The sequence below is a fragment of the Vulpes lagopus genome, chromosome 6, assembly GCF_018345385.1.
Source record: "Vulpes lagopus strain Blue_001 chromosome 6, ASM1834538v1, whole genome shotgun sequence".
Taxonomy (NCBI): Eukaryota; Metazoa; Chordata; class Mammalia; order Carnivora; family Canidae; genus Vulpes; species Vulpes lagopus.
In genome coordinates this window covers 26,949,560-26,969,754 of record NC_054829.1, presented here as the reverse complement: position 1 = coordinate 26,969,754, position 20,195 = coordinate 26,949,560, and the positions used below count along the sequence as shown (strand labels likewise).

Here is a 20,195-nt window from a genome sequence, read left to right as displayed (position 1 = left end):
CGTCTTCATAACTTGCTTTTTTCATCCAACATATACATATAACTCTAGTTTATTTACCACTTCTATATATCATTGCATTGTAGAAATGTACCATGAATTGTCAATTTTCTTTTTTTCTTTCTTTCTTTCTTTTTTTTTTTTAAGATTTTATTTATTTATTCATGAGAGACAGAGAGAGGCAGAGACACAGGCAGAGGGAGGAGAAGCAGGCATAATGCAAGAGCCCGATATGGGACTCGATCCTAGAACTCTGGGATCACGTCCTGAGCTGAAGGCAGGCGCTCAATTGCTGAGCCACTCAGCTGTCCCTGAATCGTCAATTTTCTAATGATAGTCCTGTGGATTGTTTGTATTCTTGATATTATGTTTTGCTGTGTTGTTATTGGTAATATCCTGTTTTCCTCAGTGAACGTGAAAGAATTTCTTCATGTAATTCTCTTAGAAGTGGAATTTCGGAGTTTCAGGACAGGTTTATCTTCACTTTTACAAGATAATGCCAATTTTTTCCTTCAAATGGAGGGCATTTTTAAAAAACTCTTAACTGTGATATTATTCATAGACCATAAAATTCACCGTTTTATAAAGCATAATCCAGTGGTTTTTAGTATATTCAGAAAGTTGCACAAACATCACCACTGTCTTAATTTTGGAACATTTTCATCACCCCAAGTAGAAACCCTTTACTCAGTAAATCACTTCTCGTTCTCTTCCCTCCCCAGCATATGGCAACCGCTAACTATCCTGCCTTCTGTCCATGTAGATTTGCCTATTCTGGGCATTATACATAATAAGCAGAATCATAGAATATATATCGCTTTCATGTTTTGTTTTTTTTAATATAATATTTTTGGGCTTCATCTGTATTATAGTTTATGACAGTATTTTGTTTCTTTTTATGAATAAATATGCTATTTAATGGATATATCATTTTTTGTTTATCCATTCATAACTTAAGAGACAATGGAGTTATTTCCACTTTTTGGTTATTATGAATAATGATGCTGTGAATATTTTTGTGCCGGCGTGTGGAGATTTTCTATATATATATATATATATATATATATATCCTATTTGGGAACCTCTCTCTCTCTCTCTCTCTCTCTCTCTCCTCTCTCTTTTTTTAAAGATCTTATTTATTTATTCATGAGAGACAGAGGCAGAGACACAGGCAGAGGGAAAAGCAGGCTCCATGCAGGGAGCCGACGTGGGACTTAATCCCGGGTTTCCAGGATCATGCCCTGGGCTGAAGGCGGTGCTAATCCGCTGAGCCAACGGGCTGTCCACTCTTTCTATTAAGTAGGCTCCATGCCCAGCTTGGAGCTCTACATACAGCCTGAACCTATGATTCCGTGATAAAGACCTGAGTTGAAATCAAAAGCCACTTAAGCGACTGAGCCACCCAGGTGCCCCAAAAACCTCTTTTGAAACCTATTTTTGACTTACATGTACAGCAGAGTGTTTTGTTTTTAAATTTCATTCCTGAATTTATCTCTTTCATTTTTCTTTTAAGGCATTCCTTAAATATCTAGTGATCCTTGATTATATTTAAGAGTTAGGGATTAAAAGTTTTTTAGGGGTACCTGGCTGACTGGGTCGGTGGAGCATGTGACTCTTGATTTGAGGTTGTGAGTTCAAACTCCATTTTGGATATAGAGATTAATTTAAAAAGTAAAATCTTAGGGATGCCTGGTGGCTTAGTAATTGTCTGCCTTTGGCTTAGGTCTTGATCCTGGGGTCCTGAGATCGAGTCCCACATCAGGCTGCTTGCAAGGAGCCTGCTTCTCCCTCTGCCTATGTTTCTGCCTTTCTTTCTGTGTCTCTCATGAATAAATAAATAAAATCTTGAAGAAAAAAAAATCTTTTTTTTTTTTTTTAATTTTTATTTATTTATTTATGATAGTCACAGAGAGATAGAGAGAGAGGCAGAGACACAGGCAGAGGGAGAAGCAGGCTCCATGCACCAGGAGCCCGACGTGGGATTCGATCCCGGGTCTGCAGGATCGCGCCCTGGGCCAAAGGCAGGCGCCAAACCGCTGCGCCACCCAGGGATCCCGAAAAAAAAAAATCTTAAAAAAATAAAAAGAAGTCCTTTTGTATGCCTAAGCTGGGTTTGTAAAATGTTGAGCATCATTGTGGGCTAATCAACCCAGCAGCTAGAGGTTTTGAATGTTAGTATATGGAGTTTTCTTTGGAGCTGATTTGTTTCTCTAGTAAACTTCTTTTCATGCCTAGTGAGTATATGGTGGCCTATATGTGATTCAGGGTGAAGAACTGAATTAACGTGTATTGTCTACCTTACTTTCTTCTCTTGTTACCCTTTCTGTATCCCATCCTGATCTTTTGCATCTATCTGGTGCTCTGTATCAAGCCTGTTCTCTTTATTCAGACCTTAGCTTTATTCTGTCTTCCTTGAGGATGGGGATAGTGTAGTTGTTTGCAAAGACTGCAGGTTATATTCTCTGGGGATGGAGAGAAAAGTAGTTGCCTGAAGAACTCTGAGCCTTTGGGTCTCTTGGGTGGCTCAGGGGTTAAGCATCTGCCTTTGTTAGGCTCAGGGCTCCCTGCATGGAGCCTGCTCCCTCCAGAAGAGCCTGTGTCTCTGCCTCTCTCTCTCTCTCTCTCTCTCTCTCTCTCTCTGTGCCTCTCATGAATAAATAAATAAATAAAATCTTAAAAAAAAAAAAGAACTCTGAGGCTTTGATTATTCCATATTCATATTGTGAGGCAAGCACCTGTTTGTTTTTTTTTTTTTTAAAGATTTTTAGGGCGGCCTGGGTGGCTCAGTGATTTAAGCACCTGCCTTCCGCCCAGGGCGTGATCCTGGAGTCCCAGGTCAGACTCCCTGCATGGAGCCTGCTCCTCCCTCTGCCTGCGTCTCTGCACCACCCCCATCATGAATAAATAAATAAATAAAATCTTTAAAAAAAAAGATTTTATTTATTTGAATGAGAGAACACGAGGAATAGGAGCAGGGGAGAAGATTCCATGCTGAGCATGAAGCCTGATGATGTGGGTGGGGCTTGATCCCAGGACCCTGAGATCATGACCTGAGCTGAAGACCAGATCCTTAACTGACTGAGCCACCCAGGCACCTTGCAAGCACCTGTTTTTATCCAGCCTCATGCTCCCCATGCACCCCATTCTCCACTGTGCATACCTTTTACCTCCAGCCTAGATCACTGACTTTGTAGAATCAGTTAGTCTAATTCTTTTATTTTTATTTTTTTTATTTTTTTTATTTTATTTATTTTTATTTATTTCAATTAGCCTAATTCTTAACAATATTTTCATTTGTAGACACTTGAAGTTACAGCTTTTTTTTTCATCTACTTGAATGAGTTCCCATCTTTCTATTTGCCCTTTTTCTTTTCAAAATTTTATTTTATTTTATTTTATTTTTTAATTTATTTATGATAGTCACAGAGAGAGAGAGAGAGAGAGAGAGGCAGAGACATAGGCAGAGGGAGAAGCAGGCTCTATGCACCGGGAGCCTGATGTGGGATTCGATCCCGGTTCTCCAGGATCACGCCCTGGGCCAAAGGCAGGCGCCAAACCGCTGCGCCACCCAGGGATCCCTCTTTTCAAAATTTTAAATCTACTGCTATTTTTTCATACAGTGTCTGACCTCAGGGGTTTATATCTTTTATATTCCTTGATAATCATTTTACTGGTTTCTCTGAAGGGAGATGTGAAAAATTCATGTGTTCTCTGAGCTTTGACAGGCAATCTTCATTTACCATTTTCCACAAATAACTATTTTTTTTAACCTAGTTTTTAATAATTAGAAATAATGTTTGGGATGCCTCAGTGGCAGAGTTGGCTAAGTGTCTGACTCTTGATTTTGGCTCAGGTCATAATCTCAGGGTTTTGCAATCAAGCCCTGTGTCAGGCTCCCTGCTCAGTTGAGTCTACTTGAGACTGTCTCCCTCTCCCCGTGCCTCTCTCCTTGCTTGGCCTCATGTGCTATCAAATAAATATTTTAAAGATTTTATTTATTTGTTAGCATGAGAACATGTAGGGGAAGGGCAGAGGGAGAGTGCAAAGCAGACTCCCTGCTGAGCAGGAAGCCGGATGCGGGGCTTGATCCCAGAACCCTGAGATCATGACCTGAACAAATGCAGACACTTAACCAACTGAGCCTCTCAGGTGCCCCTAAATAAATAAATCTTAAAAATATATATATATATTTAAAAACTTTGAATGTAAACAAAATGTAATGTTTTACTCTTCAGACAACCTGCTCCATTAATCTTTTTCATTGTTTTATGGACTTTTTATTCTTTACATAGTTAAAGTCTTATTATATGTGTCTGTAGTTTCATGTCTCATGTTATTTTTGCATTTCCTATCAAGCGTTTTCCTGTTACTAAAAGTCCTTTATGGGGTGCCCGGATGGCTCAGGTTATAATATCAGGGTCCTGGGATTGAGTCCTGCATTGGGTTCCCTGCTCAGCGAGATGCCTGCTTCTTCTCCCTTTCCTTGTTCATGCTCTCTCGTTATTTCTGTGTCTCTCTCTCAAATAAATAAAATCTTTAAAAAGTCCTTTATAATATTGGGGTACCTGGCTGGCTTAGCTAGTAGAGCATGTGACTCTTGATCTCAGAGTTGTGAGTTCAAGCCCCACATTGGGTGTAGAGATTACTTAAAAGAAAATCTTTGAGGGCAGCCCTGGTGGCTCAGTGGTTTGGCGCCACCTTCGGCCTAGGGTGTGATCCTGGGGCCGGGGGATAGAGTCTGGTATCGGGCTCCCTGCATGGAGCCTGCTTCTCCCTCTGCCTGTGTCTCTGCCTCTCTCTCTCTCTCTCTCAAATAAATAAAATCTTAAAAAAAAAAATCTTTGAAAAAGTTCTTTAAAATATATGTGTGTTTTAAAACATAATCTTTCTGGATTCATAGTATTTACTTGAATTTATTATAGTTTATTTTATATATAATATTGGCAATTTTGTTTTTATGTATATATTTTGTGTTGGATAAAAATGCTGTAAAATTTCTAATTTATTAAAAGGTAGTCAAAGGGTGCTTGAGTGGCTCAGTTGATGAGCATCTGACTCTTGCTTTTGGCTCAGGTTGTAATCTCAGGATCGTGAAATCGAGCCCTGAGTTAGGCTCCACACTCATCAGCATGGAGTCTGCTTGGGATTCCCCACTCTTGTGTGCTCTCCTCCTCCTAAAATAAATAAAATCTAAAAGGTAGTCAATTTTCCTGTAAAAAGAATTTGTTAGAATTTATATTTTTCTTTTAACTGTATTATCTATTTCTTTCATGTAATGGATATGTGGGAATGGATGGAATTTTAAGAAATTTAATACCTGATATGATTTTGTTTTGGTTTTTTATATTCTCCTGGTGGAAATATGATTGTGCTCTTACTTTTATTACTGATTAGTTGATTTTTTTAAATGATAATGATCATTTTTCTTTGTTTTGTTTTTAAGAAATGTGGCTTGGTTTTGAGCTGGAAGAGAGTACAAGGTGCATCTGGGAAACTTCAAGGTAGGTAGTTTTTCTTTGTGAGATCATTTTAACCTGTGTGCATAAATTACATGTTGCATGTTTTGCTCTCATTGCCCTGAACCATGGGAATATTCTGTCAACACTGTGTCTTCCTTCTTATTGGAAAAGGATTAGAGGCAGTTGGGAAGATTTAGCTGATAGTTGAGATTAGAAAGTGGGAAAGTATTAACAGGAAAGGTAGGAGAGGAAAAATTACTCAGACTTTTTTTTACAATATTATTTTGAAAAGTCATTTTTTTTTTCCCTCAGAGCAGTAATATATGATCAACATTCAACAATTAGGATTTAGGAAGAAAGCAAAACAGGTGGTGAGATGACCTGTTAGTCTTAGAAACAAACTTAATTTTCATACTTGTAAAAGTACCTGTTTGATGTACATTCTTTAAACAGTATTATCGGAAAGTTCATGCACATATTATAAAAGTATAATAGTATGACGAACTCCCACATTCTCATCACCTAGCCTTAACATTTATCAAACCATGGCCAGTTGTGCTTATCCTGTACTCTATCAATTTCCTCCTTTTATTATTTGTAAGCAATTCCAAGCTTTCCAATGGTTTGACAAAGGCTAACTCCCTTTGATAGTTACCTTGTTGTCTGGAATATTATCTGGGATTTGGAATCTAAGCTTATATAGAAGTTTTTCTGTCCCATAATTAGGATCAGCCGTTTCTTTAAAGAACTCTGATTCCTTTTAGTGGGAAATTGCTTTAAAAATTGTAGTCTGGTGGAGTGCCTGGGTGGGTCAGTGATTGAGTGTTTCCCTTTGGCTCAGGTTGTGATCCTGGGGTCCTGGGATTGAATCCCACATCAGGCTCCCTGTAGAGAGCCCGCTCCTCCCTCTGCCCCCACCCCCCTTCTCTCTCTCTCTCTCTCTCTCTCTCTCTCATAAACAAATAAAATCTTTTTTTTTTTTTTTTTTTAATTTATGATAGTCACACACACACACAGAGAGAGAGGCAGAGACATAGGCAGAGGGAGAAGCAGGCTCCATGCACCGGGAGCCCAACATGGGATTCAATCCCGGGTCTCCAGGATTGCGCCCTGGGCCAAAGTCAGGCACCAAACCGATGCGCCACCCAGGGATCCCAACAAATAAAATCTTAAAAAAAGAAATCGTAGTCTGGGAATTAGTTATACTCCTTATAACACTTGTTTGTTTAGTCTTGGGAGGGCAGGCTGGCTCAATTAGGGGAGCATGCAACTCGTTCTTGATCTTGGGGCTGTGAGTTCAAGCCTCATGATACCCCATGTTGGGTATAGAGATTACTTAAATATTTTTTAAAACCTACTTTAAAAAAAAAAAAACTCACTTGTTTATTCTTTGCTTTTGTGTTTTTCCAGTACACATTAGTTTACATTCAGGACATAAAGGTTTTTATTTAACCTTTTCTGTCATATATCTTTTCTTTTTTTCCCATACTGAGAATCCTGAGTTTCAAGGACATTGGTATGATAGACAAATAATTACTGGCTTGCTTCATCAAATATAATAGTTTAATACTTAATAACACCAACACTATCATCAGCAATATGATTATAGAAATTTTTCTTTTTTAGTAACAGGTTTCTGTCCTTAAGATACATCACACTTAAACCTATGGTCAGATTTGCTATTTTAAAATCACTCAGAATAGTTTCTCTCTGTGTGGTTGTGTCCTTAACTATATGTATTTGGATACACATTTGGATTCGTTTATTTTGAATTTTTAGATTACTCCTTTAAAATGTATATCTTAATATCTCTGATTTTTTAAAAAAATATTTATTTATTCATGAGAGATAGCCAGAGACATAGGCAGAGGGAGAAGTAGGCTCCCTGCGGAGAGCCCATGCAGGACTTGATCGCCGCCCGCCCTGAGCCCACCCTGAGCCCGCCCTGAGCCCAAGCTGAAGGCAGACGCTCAGCTGCTGAGCCACCCAGGCATCCCAGTATCCCTGATTTAAATCATAGTAATAATGGTGTGACTAGTTATTAAAATTAAACAGATAACAAAAAAATCAAACATATAACTCAGATAATAGGTCAGTACCTTTGTAGTTTAATTTCTCAGAATTGGAAAGTGCTTTGGGGTCCCTGGGTGGTTGCGTCGGTAAGGCGTCTGACTTGATTTCCATGTTGGGCTCCTTGCTGAGCAGGGAGTCTGCTTGAGATTCTATGCTCGCTCGCTCTCTATCTTTCTGTCTCTGTCTCTAAAATAAATAAATTAATATTTATAAAACAAAAACAGGAAAAACAGGAGAAGCAGCTGTTATTTAAAAAAAGGAAAATGAAAAAAAAAAGGAAAAATGGGCAACCTGGGTGGCTCAGCAGTTTAGCGCCATCTTCAGCACAGGGTGTGATCCTGGAGACCTGGGATCGAGTCCCATGTCGGGCTCCCTGCATGGGGCCTGCTTCTCCCTCGGCCTCTGTGTCTGTCTGTCTGTCTCTCTCTCTGTCCTTCATGACTAAATAAATAAAATCTTAAAAAGATTTTAAGTGCTTGTAATAGGTTCAAGGAACCTGTTGTCACTTCTTTGTAGCTGTTAGGAAGTCTGGATGGAATGAATTCAGGAAATAATGAAAAGACTCAGTGACTTGCTGGTTCTACTAAATATTTTATCAGCATTTCCAATAAGTAGCAATTTGCCCAATTAGATTTTTTCCTTCCTTCCCATTTTTGTTCTCTTTTTTTTTTTTGGTAGTTTGAAGGTGCTAAAAGTAATATCATCAAGGGTAATTGAAGGAAAGGAAGAGTGATAGGGATAGTGATAGCATGAATAACCCTAGTATTATAACATTTGGTCTCTAGTGATTTTAATTTTCCATAAATATTGTTTTCACAACTTTTCAAGTTGTGTTCACAACTTTTTAAATTTAAATTCAATTTCTAGCATATATATATAGTACATTATTAATTTCAGATAGAGTTTTCAGTAATTCCTCAGTTGCATATAACACTCAATGCTCATCACATCACATGCCCACCTTAATGCTTGTCACTCAGTTACCCATCCCCCCCAGCTGAATTGATATTTCACTAATTCTTTATATCCATTTCTAGCCTTTGGCTTCTGTGAGTATAAGGAACCTGAGTCTACCCTCCGTGCACTCAGATTGTTGCATGACCTGCAGATAGGAGAAAAGAAGCTACTTGTTAAAGTTGACGCAAAGACAAAGGCACAACTGGATGAGTGGAAAGCAAAGAAGAAAGCTTCTAATGGGGTATGTTTTTATAGTGTCCTTTTCTAGGCCAACTTCACTTTCAGTGTAAATACTTACAAGTGAATCTGCTATGGGGCTTCACAAGATCATCATCATGATATGTGCTTGTGGCTAAAGTGTATGAGGGTATTTTTATAGTTTATAGTTATTTTAAGTCTTTTATCTCCCCATAGTAGGTGGATGACTGTTGATTTGTTTGTTCCAGGTTGGGTTGAAGGTAGTGAGAGAGGCTGGACAAGGTTAACTTACCAGGGAGAACACTGGTATAAGTCTATTCAAAACAGAGCTAATTCATTTAAGGCAGTTTTGTAAATAAAGCAAAAAATATTTCAGACTACACATTTTTAATGAGTTGTCCTCTCTTTTAGTTTTATTTATTTTTTTTGTGTGTCTTTTTTTTTTTTTTTTTTTTGGTCCTCTCTTTTAGAAGTACACAGGTTCTTGGACACCTGGGTGCCTTAGTCAGTTGAACATCCAGACTCTTGATCTCAACTCAGGTCTTGAGCTCAGAATTGTGAGTTAAAGCCCCGTGTTGAGGCTCCATGCTGGTTGTGGAATGTACTTTAAAAAAAAAAAACAAAAAAAACAAATACCCACAGATTCCTTTTTAAAAGATTTTATTTATTTATTCATGAGAGAGAGAGAAGCAGAGACAGGTAGAGGGGGAAGCAGGCTCCCTGCGGGGAGCCCGATGCAGGACTTGATCCCAGGACTGTGTGATCATGACCCGAGCCAAAGGCAGACTCTCACCCACTGAGCCAACCAGGTGCCCCAAAAGTACACAGGTTCTGAAATAAATGAAAATAAGCCTCGTTACTTTCTTCAGGTTGGTGGCCATATTAAGTGTAGCTAAAGTAAAGAAAGTTTTTATATGTTGTCTTGTAATGTATTTATCATACATTACTCCTTTTCAGCAAAACAGGTAGCTAAAACCTGGGTATGTTTCCTATTTCCTTTTGGCACTTAAACTTGAATGGATTTAAAGTAGGTTCATGGTTACCTTCTTGTCTCTACAAAAATGAAAAAATCCCTTTTTGCCCTTTTCAGGCTTTCATTATCATTCAAAATAGAAATAGCTTTCTTGGTATTACCCCTCCCTCCTTTACAAAAATGTTGTATATTCTTTGTAAAAAACTCGTAAAGCAAACTATAAAGAAATTGAGTACTATCTGTAATCCCATTGCCATTAGGAGCCACTGTAGACATTTTTGTTGCATATTCTTCCTTCCATTTTTCTCTATATGGATGAATATAGTTTTTAATTGGAATATGTGAATTTGTTTTCCTTTCATAAATAAAGGGTTGAGTTCTAAGTATTCTATAGATTTATTATTTTTTTAAGATTTTATATACTCAAGAGAGACACAGAGAGACCAAGAGGCAGGCTCCTCACAGGGAGCCTGATGTGGGACTTGGTCCCGGAACTTCTGGGATCATGCATGAGTGGAAGGCAGATGCTCAACAGCTGAGCTACCCAGGCGTCCCTAAGTTTTTATAAATAGCTTTTTTCACTTGTGCATTTTCTTGTACTTTTAATAATATTTTAACTGATTCTCTGCATTTTGTTTCCTCTCATCTGACTATTCTAGCACTGCCTGTGTTTCTAAACAAATAGAATTCTGTCAATCCTCTGCTCACACATCCTTAATGGTTTTGAATTTCTTTCCTTTTTTTTTTTTTAAGATTTTATTTATTCATGAGAGACACGGAGAGAGAGTGTGTCAGAGACATAGGCAGAGAGAGAAGCAGGCTTCCTGCAAGGAGCCCAGTGTGGGACTCGATCCCGGATCCTGGGATCATGCCCTGAACTGAAGGCAGATGCCCAGCTGCTGAGCCACCCAGGCATCCCTGGTTTTGAATTTAACAGTAAAGCCCATATTCACAGCATGGCATTCAAGGGCTTGTTCAGTCTACTGTAGATTTCTCTCATCTGTTCTCCATGAGTCAATCATGTATCCCTTCCAAACATCTTATGTCCTTCTTGCCCATCCAAGCTCCCTGATGCAATTTTGTCCATATAGCTCTAATTACAATGCTATTCGATTCATATAGCCTTCATCAATCCTACCCTCTATTTCTCTCAGGCAGAATTGATTCCTCTCTTCCCACCTCTGTGTCCGGTTTTTTTTACTGCTATTAGGTCTGTCTGCACCATAAATTGTTGGTATCTGTCTCTCACACCCCTTTACTCTGTTAATTTCCATGCCTCTCATTATAAGGTAGAAAGAGCAATAAGTTCACAGACTATCTCTTCCTCTTGTACCTGCATAGAACCTAGGACAGTATCTTGCCCATAGCAAAAATGGAGTGTTCCTTTATTGAGCAACAGTTTCTGTTACCTTGCTCACCTGGTAATCTTACTGTTTTTACCTGGCTATATAAAGAAATAATAAAATGCAGTTACTCTGTAGTATAAATTATATTTCAAATGAACAGTGTTGTTTGTCACATCAGAAAACCAACTGTCTGAAATAAGATTTTTCAGATTTTCCTTACAGTGATAACTGAATTCTTAATTAAAATAAAGCTTGGGGATGCCTGGGTGGCTCAGCGATTGAGCACATGCCTTCGGCCCAGGGTGTGATCCTGGAGTCTCGGGATCAAGTCCCACATTGGGCTCCCTGGATGGAGCCTGCTTCTCTCTCTACCTATGTCTCTGCGTCTCTCCCTCTCTCTTTCTCGCTCTCATGAATAAATAAATTTAAAAATCTTAAAATAAAATAAAGCAGGGAACTGAATGGAATTAATGGCATCACAGTTTTTACATAATTCCCTGGGAGTCTTTTTTTCCCTGTGTATTGGCTGGTAAAGTGGTTTAATTTGTAGCATTTGCAAATAGTGAACTCTGCATATGAAGTAAGTGACTTCATTATATTTGTAAATAGGAAATGCACAGTTTTGCGGCTTTGATTTAATTTGTAATCACTGTAAGTGAGAGGAACCACAACTTAAATCTGTTTATATTGCGAAGAGTGGAATTGGAGCTACCTTCAGTAAAAACAGAACAGTTATTTCTTCAGAGAAGATGAATTTTTTAAAAAAGATTTTATTTATTTTTTCATGAGAGACAGAGAGGCAGAGTCAGGAGAAGTAGGCTCCAGTGCAGGGAACCTGATAAAGGATTCAATCTCGGAACCCTGGGATCACGCCCTGAGCCGAAGGCAGACGCTCAACCACTGAGCCACCCAGGCATCCCCAGAGAAGATGAAAATTTAAAACATTAACAGAGGGATGCCTGGGTGGCGCAGCGGTTTAGCGCCTGCCTTTGGCCCAGGGCGCGATCCTGGAGACCCGGGATCGAATCCCACATCGGGCTCCCAGTGCATGGAGCCTGCCTCTCCCTCTGCCTATGTCTCTGCCTCTCCTTCTCTCTCTATGTGACTATCGTAAATGAATAAAAAAAAAATTTAAAAAAAAAAAAAACATTAACAGGCGTGACTTCTGGGTATACTTGTCATGGTACCCAGAGATACTTGAAGACATGGCATAGTCTCTTGGAATGTCCATTTTACTCAACAGTATTGGTATAAAGAAAAAGTTAAGCAACTCAGATAAAAAAAGTTGTTTCAAATAACTTAAGCAAATATAACTATTGTAGAGTAAATGCCAGATTTGTCATAATTTTTTCAGATAAAATATGAGAGGGTATTGTTCTTTCTTGATTGTTGACTGTTGGATGAAGTCTAGAAAATAGTGACCTCGGATAATGTGAGCATGAGACATCGGGGAGCTCGTGTGGTTCTCAAGTCAGGCATTTTCATGACTGCCAGCCGGAAGACAGAACACAAGTAGTTGTGTAGTTCTCTTTGACTAAAAAAGAAACAAACTTTTCCTTCTGTGATATATCTTACTATTTTTGGTTTTGTCAAAAGAGAAAGAGAAGAGAGATGGGCTAATAACCTTTCCTTTTTTTTTTTTTCTTTTGGTGAAGAGAGATGGGCTAATAACCTTTCCTTTTTTTTTTTATTTTGTAAGATTTTATTTATTCATGAGAGACAGAGAGAGAGGCAGGCAAAGATATAGGCAGAGGGAGAAGCAGACTGCATGCCTGATGTGGGACTGGATCCTGGGACTCCAGGATCTCGCCCTTAGCTGAAGGCAGCGTCTCAACCACCGAGCCACCCAGGCGTCCCTGATAACCTCTCCTTTTAAAAATGTACATTTTCTCTATAGCTCAAGGGGCAATAGATACTAAGGAATTATGAATTCATTCATTCCAAATGCTTTATTTCTAATTTAGGTAAGACCAGATATACTAATACTTAAATTTGATTTAAGAGGTGGTGTCGGGAATTGGGAGGCTTATGAGTATTTTTAAAGGACTAGGCCTTCAGATATATATATATATAACCCCACTTCTATCTTTATGCTAGGAAAGCATGGAGATACAGAGGATTCATGGATAGGAATTCAGCATGTAGGGGATATGCTAAAGACAGACTTCATACTCTCAAAGTCTATTTTCATAATAAAGAATTTAGGTATCAGTAGCTGAGGGTTTGAGTTGAAATGGCCCATGTGTGTCTCAGGATCTACAGTTTCAGTGGCAAGTTACTGGCAGATTATTATTTTTTTAAATTAATTAATTTATGAGAGACTCACAAAGAGAGCCAGAGACATAGGCAGAGGGAGAAGCAGGCTCCCTGCAGGGACTCAATCCCGGGACTCTGGGATCATGCCCTGAACCGAAAACAGAGACGAGACGCTCAATCCCTGAGCCACCAAGGTATCCCATGGCAGATTAATTCTTTCATTTAAAACCTGCGGAATGAATGAATGAATGAATGAATGAACGAACGAACGAACAAACCTGTGGAGACGGTGATCCCTGGGTGGCTCAGTGGTTTGGTGCCTGCCTTCAGCCCAGGGCGTGATCCTGGAGTCCCAGGATTAAGTCCTGGGATTGAGTCGCACATAGGGCTCCCTGCATGGAGCCTGCTTCTCCCTCTGCCTGTGTCTCTGCTTCTCTCTCTCTCTTTGTGTCTCTCATGAATAAATAAATAGAATCTTTAAGATAAGATAAATAAATAAAATAAAATAAAATAAAATAAAATAAAATAAAATAAAATAAAATAAATACCTGTGGAGAAGCAGAGTATTGCTGAAGGGATTTTAGTGAAAACTGCACCAAGGCCTTATTGCCATATATTATTGATTTTAAGGTAAAAACACATCACCTCGTTTACAGTTTACATTGTTTTTGGTAAATAATTTAAAACTGTTATTTATAGTCCATGGGTAAACTTCTTGTCTTTATTGAAGATACCAAGTAAAAAGTTGGCAGAAGAAGATTGGATAAAAGGGTGCCTGGGTAGCTCAGTGTCTGATTTTTTATCTCAGGTATGAGAGTTCAGGCCCTGCTTTGGGCTCCACACCCAGCGTTTAATCTACTTGAAAAAATTTGGATGACAAGGCAGGTTTGAGAAAGTGAGGAACTCAGAGTGTGGTTAGTTTTATAATACCATACGTTATGACTTGACTAAAGCTGTCTGTAGCAGAAGTGCTTGCCATTTTTGTTAAATGCTTAGGGACAAAGTTATTGTTTTCCAATATTTTTGCCATCTAGCATATAGTATTTTGCACACAATAGGCCCTTAAGAATTTGTCAAGCCAGAGGTGCCTGGCTGGGTTATAGTCAGTGGAGTATGCAGCTTTTTTTTTTTTTTTTTAATTAAAGATTTTATTTACTTATTCATGAGAGATACACAGGGAGAGGCAGACACACAGGCAGAAGGAGAAGCAGGATTCTCACAGGGAACCTGAAGCGGGACTCGATCCCAGGACTGGGATCGTGCCCCAAGTCGAAGGCAGATGCTCAACCACTGAACCACTCAGGCATCCCGAGTATGAAGCTCTTGATGTCAAGATTGTGAGTTTGAGCCCCAATTTGGATGTAAAGATTATTTTAAAAAGAAAATTGTTTTTAATTAAAGAAATATTAATTAATAAATATTAATTAAAGAAAATTAAGAAACAAATGCCTGAGGAATTAGTATCCATTGGAGGTAGCTTTCTGAATTGTGAAATTATGAAATACGAAGTCACTGCTAAGTTCTATTCAGGAGCCACAGGATATGAAACATACCTCGAATAGTGATATGTATTGTGACTAAGACCTAGTATTTATGGAGAAGAGCATTGTTCTTAATTGTATCTGAAAATGCACATGGCATATGTTTACCAAGTAATTGATAAACACTTTAAGATGTGTGTGTGTAGTTTTAAATTACAAAAGTTTTTGTAGGGATCTATGGGTGGCGCAGCGGTTTGGCGCCTGCCTTTGGCCCAGGGCGCGATCCTGGAGCCTCGGGATCGAATCCCATGTCGGGCTCCCGGTGCATGGAGCCTGCTTCTCCCTCTGCCTTTGTCCCTGCCTCTCTCTCTCTCTCTCTCTCTCTCTGTGATGACTATCATAAATAAATTAAAAACAAAACAAAACAAAAAAAGCAAAAGTTTTTGTATACATCTCTATCTTGCTGCTTGTCATACTTTTCCAGTTTTAAGAAAAGACTGGTTTATTTATTTTTTTCTTTTTTTTTAATTTTTATTTATTTATGATAGTCAGAGAGAGAGAGAGAGGCAGAGACACAGCGGAGGGAGAAGCAGGCTCCATGCACCGGGAGCCTGATGTGGGATTCGATCCCGGGTCTCCAGGATCGCGCCCTGGGCCAAAGGCAGGCGCCAAACCGCTGCGCCACCCAGGGATCCCGAAAAGACTGGTTTAGAGTAACGAAATTATCCAGAGTTTTGAGGTCATTTTCTAAATTGTGTAGTTTGAACTGGATTAATTCCTTAACCAGGGGCCTTAAAATAAATCTAAGATAAAAGGAAGAAGAATAGTAGTATATTAGAAGTCAGTAATTTTTTTCACAATGATAGAATTAGTTGAGTCTTTAAAAAGTAAAGTCCTACAGATATTTATTTGTGAGAAGCATTCCAAACTGAATTTTGCATTTTTATTTTTTGTAATATAAATGTGATTTGTGGGAGAAAGACTTGTACAGTGTTTACAGTTGGTTCCTCAGTGTATATGGTTTTTATAAGTGTATTCCAACATTATAGAAAGTAGAGGGCTAAAAGATACCATTTTTTTCGGGATCCCTGGGTGGCGCAGCGGTTTGGCGCCTGCCTTTGGCCCAGGGCGCGATCCTGGAGACCCGGGATCGAGTCCCACATCGGGCTCCCGGTGCATGGAGCCTGCTTCTTCCTCCGCCTGTGTCTCTGCCTCTCTTTCTCTCTCTGTGACTATCATAAATAAATAAAAATTAAAAAAAAAAAAAAAAAAGGTACCATTTTTTCAGCCTCTGATGCTTGCCTTGGTTTTTTTTTTTTTTAATGCTTTTTTTTTTGCATATAGCTGCATTGTGTTTTTTCATTTGTTTAAGCTACATATGCTTTATTTTAAATGGTGCTTATTATAGTGTACGCACAATTGTATTTTGCTTTTTTTCCCACATAATTGAATATTCAACTATGAGTTGGTTTTTTCAGTAAACATCATTAGTTTATGGAAGTATTTGAGGAAAACAGACTGAAAAACTGAAAGCTTTGTGGATATGTCTTGTATGTTAGTTACCGTAGTTTAATCTCCCTGTTACTGGTTGGGGGTCAGAATATTAACTCTTAAAGGAAAATGGGAAAAGAAAATGATAAAGAATCAATATATAAGAAAAATCAGTAAATGAAGTTTAGTTTTGTGGAAGTTGAGAACAAAACCGAAACTGCTTAATAGGACTATGGAGTTGTTTGGGGGAAAACATGTTTGTTTTGTGTACTAACTTATCTTAGATTGATTTTCATTTTTTTGATTTTTTTTCCCCCCCTTCACTCCCCTGAACTTGTTTGTTTGTCTAAAGAATGCAAGGCCAGAAACTGTCACTAATGATGATGAAGAAGCCTTGGATGAAGAAACAAAGAGAAGAGATCAGATGATCAAAGGGGCCATTGAAGTTTTAATACGAGAATATTCCAGTGAGCTTAATGCCCCCTCACAAGAATCTGACTCTCACCCTAGGAAGAAGAAGAAGGAAAAGAAGGAGGACGTATGTGTTACTGATTTCTGACAACAGTCATTTCTATGGGTTACTTTTTATGGTGTCACTCTTATGCTTTCATTGGATTGCAACTTTGTAGGGGAAAATGACTAGAATTTATAACAATGTACTGTTAAGCCTAGTTTGACCATGTTTTACCAAGTAACTCATTTTTTTCACCAAAATGTTTGTTCCAGATGTTTGAAGTGCACTGGCATGGGTGCTTGTGTTTATCTGTGGATTCATATTACCTGAGGAACAAACCCTTTACTGATGAAGTAGATGCTGATATTAAGGAACAGAGTTTTTTGTTTTTGTTTTTGTTTTACTACAAGGGGGCTGGCTTTATTTTGCCTTACTTCCTGATCTTGTTCTATTCCTGCTCCAAGCAGAACACCAGATAATCCTTCACTGAAGATTTTTACCCATTCTTTAATTCTTAACCACCTTTTCTTTCATAGTGCATCTCCTTTCCCTCTGTGGACATTAATGCAGTTGAACCTCTCACTGGAGGACTGTGAAAGAGTAGGACAAGATGAAACACTCCTCCCCAGTGTATTATATTTTTTACCACTCTTTGCCAGCCTAAGCTAACTGAATAGTAGGGAGTCCAGGTTAGAAGAAGAAAACATTTTTTTGAAAGATTTATTTATTTGAGAGGGAGAGTATGAGTGGAAGGGGGAGGGGAGAGCGAGAGAAAATCTCATGCAGTTTTTATACACTGAGCTTGGAGTATGACCAGGGTCTTGATTTCACAGCCCTGATATCATGACCTGAGGTGAAACTAAGAGTCGGATACTTAACCCACTGTGCCATCCAGGTGGCACAAAATTTTTTTTTTTTTTACAGTCATTTCTTTTGGATAAATTTAGAGAAATTGTGGGGAATATTCTTTAAAAATATTGGAAGTATATTGTGTTCATGGATTGTATATGCCCTGGAAAAAGTACTGTAAAACATAGACTGTGGTTTTTAATATCAAGGGGTAGTTAAGATTCATTTTATTTTGAATTTGAGTGTCTTATTAGGACATCTTCAATTTGCTTTGTGGCCAAATACATTTTTATTGCTTGGCTTATTACTTTTCCTCATGTGGTCATAAAAACTTGTCTAGTGAAATGCCAGTCGTTGGGAATGGGAATTAGTAGTCTATCAGGTATAGGATAATTGGGGTTTGAGAGTCATTCTTCCTCTCCAACATTAATAAGAAAGGAGAAAATAACTAGAATATTTGTTTGGTTTGGGTTGGGAGCAGAGGATCAAAGAGATCCTACTCAGTGGCAGGAATTATGGGTAAATGTTATTGGTATGATTGTTTCTAGGGGATGAAGGAAAAAGCCCTGCTAGTGTGAGACTTTCCTTATTCCATTGCCTGGGAGAGTTGGAGGGTAAGGAGGTGGTGGGTGACAGGAGGGTTGTTAAAGGGAGTAAGTGAAATCTTTTTTATTAAGTAATTTGAAATCAAGAAAATGTCACAGAAATCTTTCATTGGTTACACTATAAGCATACAGTAAATTGTTGTGCAGAATAATATAAACTCTTGCTCTTTTTTTAATCTTTGTGGATTTTTCCGCAGATTTTCCGCAGATTTCCAGTGGCCCCACTGATCCCTTACCCACTCATCACTAAGGTTCGTTTATATTATAGGCATTGACAATAACTGATGCTAATGGCCAGACTTGTGATTTTTGTTCATCTGATTTCTCACTAATTAGATCACTAGATTTGCTACTATATAAGTTGTTTTATTTATTTCTATCTTTTTTGTAAAATGGTTCAGAATATCTAATTTTAATTTTAATGTCTTTGTGTTGATGTAGATTGATCTTTAATGCATTCTCTCCTGTCCCCCCCCATCTTTTTTTTAGGAGGATATAAATGCCATAGAAATGGAAGAAGACAAAAGAGATCTGATATCCCGAGAGATTAGCAAATTCAGAGACACACACAAGGTAGTATTCTTGTTTTTTTACTTGATACCAATCTAGACTTTTTACAGAACCCAAAGCAAACAGACAAAAAAAGAAAAAAATCAACCTTACATTAGAATATAATTTTAAATGCTTTTTATAGGTTAATTAATATTTAGATAGGGACAAAGAAACAGAAGAACCAATACCATATTAAAGTGGTCCTGGACATACTGTTCTTAGTTTTTTCAGTTACTGACTACTCTGCAGTCATCTCACTTTAATATGAATAAAAGATAATTTTATTTTTAGATTTTAACATAAACATCAAGGTCAGATTTAAATTAGATTCAGTGGGGCAGCAGGATAACCTACACTGTAGTGTATTTCTGGGGGCAGTTATTTAACTTGATCTTAGGAAAACCTTTTCTTTTGAGCTGAGATTAAAATTTAAGATTTATATTTGTGTAGATTTAAGTTGAGAGGGGGAGATTTTAAAAAGTAGGTCAGTGGTTACCAGACTTACCAAATTTTAGATGCATGGAAGAACTGTAAATTCCCATAAAGCTAATCTATTCATTGACCCCCACCATTATGATAGAGATCATATGGTGACTAATGCAAGATGAAACTCTCAGCTTGGAAAGTAACAAGGAATAGGATGTAAGTATGAGCTTCTGTTTTTTATTATATTTATGGATGCCCCCTCAGAAAAATATGCAAAGGGGTAACTGGCTTGGAAATGGGTATTTATGCATAGTAAATCCCACTCACGAGTTTTGCCTATTGAAAGCTTCTCTCAATGACAGTGCATCTGTGAATGTTCGCTGGTGTTGAAGGTGATGCTTATGGACGGTAAAATGGAAACACTGCATGAAATGTATTTTGACATTAGAGATAATAAGATGTTACTGGTTCTTACTGTAAAGACTGAGTGATCTTTAACTCAGTGAAATGTTAAGTGTTCTTTTTTTCTTTTATATAATCTTATTTTTTCTTACTGCTTTCAAAATCCCACGTTGACAATGCCTTTGAATCAGTGCTGCTGAACACTTATTATCCAGATGCCCAGCCCTAGCTCACATACACAGTGCTTTTTCAGAAATTAAGTATGTCTAAAAGCACAAATGTAATTTTCCCAAATTAATTGAGTTTAAAAGGTAGTCTTTGGGAAGTCATTTTGGAGGAATATTTTTGGTCAGGTTCTGTACTCAAATTCAGGGTCTGAGTAAGCTTGAAAATGGTATACAGTTGTGTGTGTGGTTTACCCCCTTGTTGTTATTTGTTAAACCCTGTCACGTATTTGGTAAGAAAATTGTGTTTTTAAAAAATTAATTCAAAAGATATATATTTGCTTCAGAGTGTGAGAAGCTGTCAGGCATTTGACTGCCTTAGACTTCACTATGGGGGGGAAATGTTTTGAATTTCCAAAATGTACTTTAAAAAGATGAAAAACAGTTCTTTTTGTTGGGTGGTATGGTAAAGGGAACATTTGAAACTCCAGTAACAAAAAATGAGCTCAGTG

General features: G+C 38.0%; 1 protein-coding gene across 1 annotated transcript in view; it reads left to right on the top strand.

Moving 5' to 3' along the window:
- Window positions 1-20,195, top strand: part of RBM25 (RNA binding motif protein 25) — a 55,113-nt gene that overhangs the window by 17,241 nt on the left and 17,677 nt on the right. Inside the window, exons 5-9 of the mRNA XM_041758802.1 lie at window positions 5,441-5,498; window positions 8,567-8,727; window positions 16,584-16,769; window positions 18,337-18,390; window positions 18,629-18,712. Coding sequence (XP_041614736.1) covers window positions 5,441-5,498; window positions 8,567-8,727; window positions 16,584-16,769; window positions 18,337-18,390; window positions 18,629-18,712 — 543 coding nt within the window. The remainder of the gene's footprint in view (window positions 1-5,440; window positions 5,499-8,566; window positions 8,728-16,583; window positions 16,770-18,336; window positions 18,391-18,628; window positions 18,713-20,195) is intronic.